Source organism: Ruditapes philippinarum, unplaced genomic scaffold (genome assembly GCF_026571515.1).
Source record: "Ruditapes philippinarum isolate M1 unplaced genomic scaffold, ASM2657151v2 ctg2396_1_1_1_1, whole genome shotgun sequence".
NCBI lineage: Eukaryota > Metazoa > Mollusca > Bivalvia > Venerida > Veneridae > Ruditapes > Ruditapes philippinarum.
Genome location: NW_026856189.1, coordinates 98,391 through 110,576, shown reverse-complemented (window position 1 = coordinate 110,576; position 12,186 = coordinate 98,391). Strand labels below are relative to the sequence as shown.

At 33.0% G+C, this 12,186-nt stretch overlaps 1 protein-coding gene across 1 annotated transcript; it reads right to left on the bottom strand.

Moving 5' to 3' along the window:
- Positions 1 to 8,466: 8,466 nt before the first annotated feature.
- Positions 8,467 to 9,174, bottom strand: LOC132745720 (uncharacterized). Its single transcript, XM_060734683.1, has one exon. It carries the CDS (start codon positions 9,172 to 9,174, stop codon positions 8,467 to 8,469), a length of 708 nt encoding a protein of 235 aa, XP_060590666.1.
- Positions 9,175 to 12,186: the final 3,012 nt, after the last annotated feature.

Genomic DNA, 12,186 nt, shown 5'->3' with positions numbered 1-12,186 from the left:
GGAAAATCACGCCCTTTGCCAAACTAACTCCATATATAAAATTTACATATATATGATTAAAAAGTTTACATAATAATGGTGCTAATAAATCTCTACTGTCAATTAACATTTCAGGAATTAAACAATCAATACCCCCACTTTTTCCCCGCTTTAATGTCGACATTGCTTTTAGAACCTTTTCTATAGTAAATGATTTATCGAGCAGCTCTACGTTAGTTACATTGCTATTATAAGACAAAATATTCTCAACATCATCATTCGAAAAATATAAATCATCATAAAAAATGTCTTTAAAATGGTTAAAAAAATTCCTCCGAACATATATTATTGTTTTTTGACTTTTTTTGCTTTTAAATTATTCACTTCTTTCAAAAACTGCTGTGATTGTGTTTATGCAAATTATATTTTGATTTGCCTTAAATTTCGTTTTAGCCTTACGTTTAGTGTAAAGCTAAATGCGTCTTTTTTCAAGAAAATTGTCACTGTTATTAGTAGATCTATTGCTTTTGTAGAACTTCGTGGCTGAACGAAATTCACGTCTTGCCGTCTTGCATTTTTGCGTTTACCCGGGACTTTTAAATTTGCGTTTACGATTTGAATTTGACACATTTACTGACCTACCAAAAACGCTTTACGCACATTTGTAAAGGATATCTGCAAATTGGTCTACTCCAGAATTTATATCTGTATCTGACAAAAATAATGTTATCAACAATACTTTCTATGTTATTTTTTGTCTAGGTCAATTTAATTTTTATACTCTAAACATGTTGCATTACTCTACCCGATTTTATCAACAAAGGTGTCCTTACCTAAGGACTTTTCACAATGGTTATATAGCTAAATGTAATGGACGGATTGAATTATAAAATAATATAGGCTTTTCCTTTCCTATAATCATTGCATTATATAAATATTTAGCGATGCTATTATTTCATCCGTAAAGAAATTCTTAATGACATGAGTGAATAACATAAATAATTGGAACAGTGATGTAACCATGTATCTTTGAAATAGACAGCTCTGATATTGTTATATAGCGAACATTTTAAGAAAAAAAGTCATCCTCAACATAAATATTTGTCTTTAAGCAATGAAAGCAATTTCTTTAATCTCTTTCTATGCCAACATGTCTACCCTATTACACCATTTGATTATGACACGACGGCGAAAATTAGAAATAGTTCTTCTATACTTATATGCTAAATCTAAACCTAAAAATTATTCAACATCAAGAAAAGTCTGAAAGTACTTTTAATGTAAGACTTTTGGTGTCTCAACTATGATCGTACAAATAGAAAATGTAGGTTTACATTTCGTGTGTTGTAAAAGATATGACTTGTCTGGAATGTGGGAAGACAAACAGGCTTGATTAATGTTTTGTCTGATGTAAAAAAAAAGGTTTTTTTAAAATACAATTTAAAAATCCATTAAATATTTTAACAAATAATTATGTCTTTATGTTTCATGTTTATTTTAATATCTTTTGAAATCAATCACTTTATATAACGATTCATGCTATATGAAGCATTAAATACTATAATATCAGATTTGATATAACTATATCTTGCTTGGTGTCGCAATAGGAAACCGCCGTAACTGCTGATATATTAGGACAATTATTGTCACTTTTGAGAAGACAGACGTTTAATTAATTTATATATCCTTTCAATTCTATAAGGAGCATTCCAAGTATTTCAAGTCATGCTATATGTTAAGATATTTACACTCTCTCGTTTGTGTAATTAGACGGAAATATCACCTATTGCTATATATTATTGACACAGGTGATACCATTTCTTATCATTCTACACCAATTGCATAAAGATTTTACCATGTTACAGCTAAGATTTATAATAGGCTGGTTCTTCAGGATCAATGGGCCAAGCATTTTTAAGTATTAAAAAATTAAGAACCACTCAAGCTGGTGAAAGGAGAAGTGAGGGATGTTGTGCGTTTTAATTATCCCTTATGTACAAACTCAATCAAACCGAGTCTGCGATTTTCATGTAAATTTGCTGTTATTTTGGTGCTTCTTGGGGATCACTTTTTCCAGATAATTACTGTAACACTTATGTTTACTGTACAATTGTGTAGATGGTTGTAGTAACTTAGAATAGATCGAGCTATTACTTTAAGACTGTACATGAAAAACTATGCGAAGAGTTACTATTTAGCATGTTTATTCTTCCATCTATGATTCATTCCAGATTTAAATTTTGTTTAAATTCCATTTAATTCGCAAAGTTAAACAACGGACTAAAATCAAAAATTATTTACACCCTTACAAAATATTCACCAGAAAGCAGTAGATAAGCTTCTGTTCTTTTCAATGCCATGAACATTAAACATAATTCAATTTGGAATCTACGTTGAATGCAACTTGTAAAATAATGTAATCATACCAGGCTAGGGATTATAAATAGTGTTTTACTTGCAAAGTACAGACATATTTTACAGGAAACGTGCGAAATTCTCGGTTCATCAGATCATAAATAACATATTAAGAATGTTGTTACTCAGCAGGGAAGCATATTTACTAAGTTATTCTAAAACAATATTTCTCTGATAAAACGATAATGAATATTTGTTATAATTAAATAAGTAATTTTGTAATGAATGCCATACATTCTGTGAGGTGTTTTCGTAATATATTTCCTACATGACACCAATGCGTTACAAAAACTGTGGTTACTGCAAAGAATCATTCATTTGGCAAACGCTTTGTATTATGTGGCTTCATTTGTCTCTTAAATATTTTGATATATAAAGGAAAACATATCCAATGTCGTAACAAGAATACAAAAGACTTGGGATTTCTTGAAAGTTTAAACTTATATCTAAATATCATACGTCAATTGCCAAATTGTTCAAGTGAAAGTACTTAGTATGTCTTTATAAACTCTCTTTCAAAGCTATTTTTAAACGTTTTATTTGATATTACATTTGATACAAAGCAAAGTATTTAACTAAATTCACTAGAATTGATTGCAGGAGTTACAATACTTTCGTTATTGTTTTCATTTGAACTTTTTAAACACAGTCTAGCAAACCGATTCATACATTAGATCGTGTAATACTTTATATAGTAATGCTATAAACTTAGAACCGACATATATTTATGTTTCTATAATTTAACAATGGAAAAAACTTGTAAGGTCTGGTTTTTTTTACAAAAGAATGAACATTATACGGACTATTGCGCAGTCATGATGATTTCCCACTTACCATTATCTTCATATCTTAAATGCTTCACAATTTATTTTAGACGCTTCATGAACGTGCCGACGTTATCAAATTATTAATCATTATGATAACTGTGATTTGTATCAATTACAAGAAGTATAGATACTAGTCTACTAGGTACTTGAATGATTAAAACTTAATAAATTACATCACTAATTTATGAAGTATGTATTCATTCGATGATCACAGAGTATTTATATTATTATCTGCTTCCAGAATAAAAGACAAGCTGAGAAAAACATTTGTTCATACGTATGACAAAGTTTAAAACTGCTAATTTATTTGTATTTTTTACACTATTCTTATTTTTTTGTTCAGACGTATGAACAAATATTCTGGAAAAATAAAATTATATTACTGATTTTTTTTTTCCTTTTTTGCCCAAAAAGCAGTATTTTTAGTATGTTTTTTCAAAGAAATAACTCTAAATCGGGCCAAAAAGAGGGACACTCGGAAAATCTTTTATTTTAATCTTACTATGTTCAGATCTATTTAGTTTTTTCTTGCATGTAGATCGGATTGTCACAGTATTTGTTTCGCCGTCATTGTGATTCAGATTTCCAAAGCTATTTAGCCATGAAATCTTACCGTACTTTACAGACATGCATTGGAGAAGTGCCAAAATATGGCTGTTCGTGTAAGTAAAACTAGTTGTTGATTTTTGCAAGAAAAATTTGTTTGAAGTTATTTGAAACAAATATACTGGAAATAATAGATTCAATTTTTAATGGCTTTAATGGGCAAGATTGTTTTGCCAGTTTACCTGCAGGCCATATGGACAACGCCATGTTTGTTCTAAAAATACCTGCTCAGTATTTGGGCGTCCGTGGCCGAGTAGTTAAGGTCATTGACTTCAAACCACTTGCCTCTCACCTCTGTGTGTTCAAATCCCAGGGACAGGGACTTTGGATTCTTTCATGTGAGGAGCTTACGGAACGTCGGTGGCTTTACTCAGATTCTCGTCCGTGCCTGAATTAATGCACGGAGGGGCACCTGAGGTCTTCCTCCACCAGTAAAACTGGGTTGTCGCCATATGACCGTGACGTAAAACTCAATCAATCAAACAAACAAACAAGCCTACTCAAAATTGGTTTTCCAGCGGTTATAATTTAAAACCGCACCGCTTAAAAGATTGTGAAAGCTCGCCCGATTATTGGCTGTTTGAAATATCACAAAAAGCTGGCCCGTCAGATCCTAAATGCATAGCGTTAATTAGGAGCTGATTTTATTATAAATAAATAATAGATTGGATTGAATGCAGTATTGTTTAAATAAGTTCTCCTACATCAATAATATGCCAATAAGGATTTTATATTTCTTCAGTTCTTCGTATTTTCTTGGTAACTTTCATTATGACAATCAAATAATCTTTTTTGTATTTTTTCTTGTGTGGACTTGAAAAACAGTTTGCACTCGTAAATGAAAAATGTTGAGTTTGTAACACGCTTCTGCTTCGTCATTGAAAGCTTGTCATTTATAAATCAAACTCATAATTAAAAAAAGCCAGTATCAGTCTCCTTTGATGAAAGATGTTGTCAATTTCTCAGCTTCCTTCATTGAGACATTTGCTTTATAATTATTTGTGAAAGCTCACTAATATTACTGACAAAATTTAAGCTAAAACTGTCCCTGTTCAAATAGGTCGAATTGTCAACCGATATTTCTGCCTGGTGAATACATATGTGAAGAAATAAATAAAGAATAAATGCACTAAAAATACGTTGAAGGTCATCTTTAGATTCATTTCTTTATGTAAGCGTAACTAGTGTAAGCTAAGCTGACATTTAAGTGTGGGTAAATATGAAGCACATAGAACTTTATCAGCACAAAGAAAATATATAATGTTTCTTTCAAGTTATCATGAATAATGTTCTATTTAAAACTTCTGCTTGTCATCTTTTGTTAGCAATGTGTGTTAAGCAATATTGTGTATACTATGTCTTGTGTTTATGACGAACCAATTCAATAAATAGTAACTAAGATGGGATTGTCCAAATTTGTATTTAAATGTCATGTCCTTTTGTCTTTTCTTTCATTGCTGTTATTAACATTATCTTTGATCACTTTCGGGCTTTCCCAGTCCGTCATGGGAATCCTGCATCATTTAACACTATTTCGTTTGTTTTTTATGGTTCCAGTGTTTCTATGATTCTAACGTGTTCACTCTTGTATTAAAATTCAGATTTTCATAAAAGACCAAAAACGTTATTTTTTGTAATCGAACCCGTGATAATGAAGTTTTCGTCAATAGTGTTAGAGATGATCTGTTTAGTATTGCTATATGCAAAACAGGATAGTTCTTTCATCAGATTTGCATGAAAATTATTGAGCCACAGTAAGCATGCTATCCTTTGCATTCTGATAAGTAAGTGTTGATTGAAACGGTGTTTCAGTAGTAATCTTATTACCGATGTCGTTAACTGAGTTACGGTGAATATTGCACAACATTGAATTCAAAGCATGGCCTTGCATAAAAAACAAGATATTTGCATATTTGTGTAAGAAAAACTGATCTGATTAATGCTATTTATCAAATTATCAAATTGCTTGTAAAAGAAATACTTGTTCGTATCAGTTAGATATTATTAATATTGCAGAACAAAAGAAAAACGTTGTAGTTGCTTCAGACAAAGGGTTCTATTAAAATTTTCAATAAACTTACAGGTAGGATAAAAAAGGAAAATTTAGGTGTGTATAACTGTTTTGTCACAATTTTTGTTTCAAATGTTTTATACAGGAAAGAATTGAGAATATAAAAAAACTTTTATAGTAGATCTAGACTACCTATTTTGCCCTTCATTTAATTGCACATATCTTATTTTCATGAAATTATTCAAGCGCGTCTGTGCCCGAGTGATTAAGATCTTTGACTTCAAACCACTTGCCTCTTACCGCTATAGGTTCGAACCACGTCCGTAAGTAAAGCTTGAAAAATGGATATCAATATTTCGAGTTCACTTGAATTATCATTAAAGTAACATCAGAAAATAATGAAATAAAGTAGATATAAATTAATGCATAGATCCCTGACCTGTCTAATTCTAATTATCAGATTAGTGGATACAATAAAAATTTCACCACAACATATTTTTAACAAAAGAGCACATGCCAATGTTTGTTGTTAAATCTAATGTTATTCAAATAAAAGGTCAGAGTAGGGATCTATCAATTGAAATGGTAATATATGACAGCGTTTTTGAATGGAAACTATTCAAATGAAATACCTAGTTTGTTGGTATTTCAGTGAATTCAAGAATTCTATATTAATTCAAATCCATTGCCGATGACAGAAATGATGACAATTTTTTTACATGTAATCAAGTACACATCAACAATTATAATAAAACTAAATCTCTTATTTATACAGTACCATTTTCTTAAGACAATTCTCCACAGAAAGAAATATATCGGAACATGGGTCAAGGGTAATTGTACTGTTTGTTTTCGAAATAATATTAAACAATAGCATTGTGCTTACAATTAAATGAATGACAGCATAATTACATGAGATTAAAGCATATGGATAGTATTTATTCGTTTCATTTACAGATGCAGATAACTGGATTAATGAAACAATGGACTTACCTCTTATCCGGGATGTTCTTGTGTGATCTCGAATGAAAACAGTTATTCATTGCAGAAAAGAAACGTAGTGTTATAATCTAAGCTTCTTAACAATAACATTATCAGTCATATGTCAGTTCATGAATCATACATTATAAAGCACTATTTCACTTAGTGATATGACGATTATTCTTTAAGCTTAAAGTTTGTGTAAAAAGCAAGAGCAACCAACCAATGCAGTTTTATGTTTATGACAGTGAATTTTAAGCAAGAATTTGTTTTTCTTTATTGTTATAATATTATAATGTATCAAATATCAAACATTACATAATTGCATACAAATTATTGTTACAAAGTTTGTTTATTGAAATTTATACTGGAACATATTCCTATTTTAAAACATATATGCCATTTTTTTTACATTGAATACAAAGTTAAATATTTCAAATCAAAGAAAAAACGTTTATATCATTCCTTATTTTATTTTCAGTGGTGTCGTACCTTCATAGATATGTTTTAATTGTGTAATGTAATAACATAAAGATAATTTTTGCGAATTTTTAATTGATATATTTACAGGTGAAGTAAAAAAATCATGTATACTCTATCGGATAATCATTCCCTATCTTGTGTAAGACGTTGTGAGCTAGCGATTGTATATATAATGCTTTCAGAAAGACATAATCGGTTTCTCCTATTACTTATTTTTTGTAGAACACAACTATCAGTTTAAAACAAGTCAAACATTGACTTTATGATCGTGGCTCTGTATTTTGTATTGTATAACTGTAATTATTCACAATTTTCAGATGTTTTTTTCTGTTTAATACCATTTTGAAATGATTTGAAAAGCGTTTTGAAGTAAAGCAATATTATACCGATTGAGTTAAGATAATGTGGACTTTTTACTAGAACTGAAATTGAAGTAACACATTGTTATGACATGGTTATGCATTTGTCTTTATAATACTTATTTACAGATAAGTACGATCTGTATAGAACAAAGAGAGTATCGTTAAATACATGAATTATTCTTTTAGTTTGTGTTTTAAAATAAAGGTAAAAAAACTAAATCATTTCATAACATCATCTATGAACGTTTTTTTCTTCATGCATCAGTACACTATATGAATAGATAATGATATGATTTTATTCACACTATACAAAAATTAGAGAATCGTAGTGAAGAACTGCATGCCAAATGGAAGAGCTTAACACTTTTTGATAACCTTAATTATTCTCAAATATAACTTTGATGAGAGTTACGCATTTTGTAAAATATGAAAGCTAACCATGTAACAGATGTAAAAGTGATAAAAATTCTCATTAAACAGTTATCTTTTGAAAGTACTGGCAACATCAGTTTTGCACTTTAAGGCCCGGTCACACAGCCTTTCGCGTCTGTATCGCGGGTAAAATTTCGCGATTTTTTTTTGCCCGCGGTTGCCCGTGGTGGAAAATGTGCAAAATTGGCTAACCCGCGGTTGACACGTGGTATGCCCGCGGAACAGACGCCGGCGACAGTTCCGCGTTCTTATCGCGGGTGAAGCGCGGCGGTACCGCGGCCTACCACGGGTATAATAAAGCTACCCTTCTGAGTCTATTAGTTGAGTATCCTCTGCTTTCTGGTCATGTCCTTGTTACCATACGGCTTCATCATGTAGGTCCGGAGTGCGAAAGCATCATCTCCCACCAGAAAGTAAGGTATAGCTGTGGGAACCCAATAATATCATTGTTCTGGAGACCCTCTCTTAAATCACTTGCATTGTAGATGTGGACATCAGACGAAGACCCCTTGCCGCTGACGTCTATCCAGAGGAACTTGTAGTCAGATGTGACGACTGCCAGGAGGATGACACTAAAGAAGCCCTTGAAGTTGAAGTAGTCGGACCGAACGTTGGCAGGAGATTTACAGGCAATGTGCTTGCTGTCTATTGCACCAATGACATGCGGAAAGTTCCAACTGTTCATCCAATTGTCACTAATCTGACGCCACTCTGCAGCAGTCTGTGGTGGCGCGAGCAGCCCATGACGGAACTCATCGACGATGGCCGCACACACTACGCGCAACACCAGACTGATGGTGTTGTGAGGGACCTTCCAGCCAAACTGCATCTCACGGTACTTGGCGCCAGAAGCATGGTGCCTCAGGGAGAGGGCAACCTTCAGGCCTGGATCAAGGGGTGCTCGCCAGTTGGTGGTCTCCTTGGAAAGGGCTGGTGTCAGTCTCTGCACAATTTCATCAAACATGGCAGGTGGCATTCTCATGAAGTTCTGGAAGGCCCTTGGATCTTCATTACGGAGCTCCACCATGAGACGATCATACAGCCCCAGCTCAGGTCTCCTGCCAATCCAGTCGCGCATCCAGATGTTCCGGACCACCCTCCTCCTCCTCCTTCGTCTTCTTCTGTCAATGAGAAGCTGATAGACCTGTACCACTTAGTTCTGATGCTGCTGGAGCAGCAAGACAAGTTCATTACGGTGACGGGAATCAATATTCACCCCTTGACGTCTGGGGCAATGCTCGGCAAATCGCGCTTTTTATATACCTAAAATCAGACGTTGTACGGACGCGATAAGGCCGTGGACAATCGTATTTGGGACGTGTGCAAGACGCAATTGAACGTGATTAGGCCGGTATTGGGGCGCGCTGTTTACGCGTAGAAAGGCATTTGTCCGTGCTTACACGCGGAACACACGCTAATGCACGTGATAACAACGCGGTACAGACGCGGTACAAACGTGCTATGACCGTGCTCCATCCACGATTACCCGCTCAAATTTTGCGTCCTACCGCGTGTAACCACGTCTTAACCGCGGCCGTAGCACGTCCTAGCACGTTCGTTCCGCGTCTGTACCGCGTCTTTACCGCGTGTGTACCACGTGTATCGCCCGCGATTACCCGCGGTCTAAATTTTTGGGCAGCCCAAAACTTTTTCGCGCGGCCAACCGCGTGTGAATTTCGTACCGCGTGTAACGACGGGTAAAGTACGGCTGTATCGCGTCTTTATCGCGACCTCTAAGCGGCCAACAGCGTCTGCTTCACGGGCAGAAATTTTTGGCCGTTATTCGGCCGCGAAACGCCCGTGGAGGGCTGTGTGACCGGGCCTTAAACAATGATTGCATAAGATAAACGAAAAAAAAAAATGAGAAATTCATCAATGTTTAAAACAATTAATACACCATTAACAAATGGTTCTGAACATCTATTGAGCAAAGCATTGTTGATCACATTCCTAGGGTGTGTAATAATGATAACAAATTATAAAGCAGTAATTATTTTACTTCAAATGTAAACTGTTTCGATATTAAAGTTGGCGATGTGTTCCAGACGGTATCAAAAATAAACTTTACATTGCACGGTATTTGTTATATAATGATAAACGCAGATACCATTAATGAAAGAATACTGCGTTAACCGGTGCTAAAATATAAATAGACACACCCATGTTAGAACACAACCTATTTCTTTCATTTCTCAATTTTCAAAAATAAAATTCAACTTTATAAGCTTTACCATGTGATAGTCTGTTCAAAACTTTTTAATTTTTCAGAAATGTTTGAAAAGGTTTTTAAAATGAATAAAGTAAATGTCAACGGCACTTTAAATAGTGTTGTCATCGATTTTAAACTTTTTCTAAGAACCGCTTTTCTTCAATCTCATTTTGCATTGTCTACAACATTATACATGTAGTTTCTAGTCCACAACTAAAGTGTAAAGCAAAAATAATTATGCTTTTTCCATTTTGTAATTAACAATAATAGAAGTGCGGATAACTGGTTGAGTACAAAGTGTAAGTCTTTGTCGAGGCTCAACTATATCACGTAACAATGCTCAGAAAATAATTATCAAATTAATTAGAAATGACTTTGTCTCTTGTAAGCAGCTAAGGTTATCATCAAAGGATATCCAAAATTGATACCATCATCCTTCCTTATAAAATATAAGCTGCTTAGAATGATTAATTAATGGCTTGAACGTATATCAGGTATTGATATCTTTTGCGGCTGACTTTGAAGTCGTTAAGATAAAAATAGAATAAATTCATTACATTTACGCTATTGACTGCTATCACGAATAAGCAATCACGACAGATAGTCAGTGTTCATTCAAAGTATCGTAACCAATGTAACAGGTATTTGTTTGCTTTAATACAAAAAATCAAAGTCTCATTAAAAAGAGATTTAACAATTCATTATACATATTGATACCAATGTATCCATTAAAGTGTCAAGGACAGAATTTAACTAGATATTAACTTATTGTTCTAAATTGTTTCTTTCACTGAAAACAATTAATACATATTGACAATTGTTATCATAACAGAAAAACAAACAAGAGAAATATTTCATTTAAATTCCCCAACCGGCTGCTATCACTTCCTGCATTACAAGACAATTCTATTACAATACAAGTCATTAAATTCTTTTTCCGCTAGTCTAATTTTTGCCAATTTTTAGTTCATTTTCATTTATTTCTGTGTTATATAACCACGCACTTGATAAAACGATATTTAGCTAGCTATTGTGACGTTACTTTTTTGTTGACCTTTAGTTACCGGTCATCTCAATGTGAAACTAGCATCGGTATGACTAATGAACCAATTGTTCCGGCATGATTCCAGTACATGTCATGACCCTGCAACATTTTCGACTGAAAATTGATGCTTCAAAACATCGGAATAACACATCAGTTATTTATTTCAAATCCTGTAAAATACGGTATATGAATACTTTATGGGTATACACGTTCAGAGAATAATTAATGAATATGCCATGATTATAGAAATGATTTACTTTGAATAGGTCATTATCCGAAATAATTCATGTTTCTTTGCTAGCAAAACGTTAATTGTATTACGAATTGTTTAATTATTTTTATTAAAATCAATTATTGTTATAAGCATTACATCAAAATTAGATGTTGATTTATGCAAAATTATGATTTATGCAAACAATCCCCGACGGATAAAGGCAAACTATCATTATACTTGTTTTACTAACAGGTAAATTTCCTACTCCGTATCTTTATAAGATATGGCATAATGATTTGTGCATAAATGTTTCCAGATCTTAGGACCCTTTGTATTATGCCAGGTTGTTTAATTATCACACACTACATACTTTGAGCATTTGATAAAGAACAGCTCAGAAAATAACATAATTTTTTAATGAAATGAAATATAACTGTTTAATTAATAGCCTTTCTTCAGTTATTCTAACAAATAATTATGTTTTGGTTATAGCAAAAACACTATAAGTATATTGTTGTATAATTGCCATAATAATTTCCAAGTTCCAAATGTTATCAAATAATCACCTGAAATTTCCACTTAAAACTAATAACTACAAACGCACAAACGAATTAATTATATA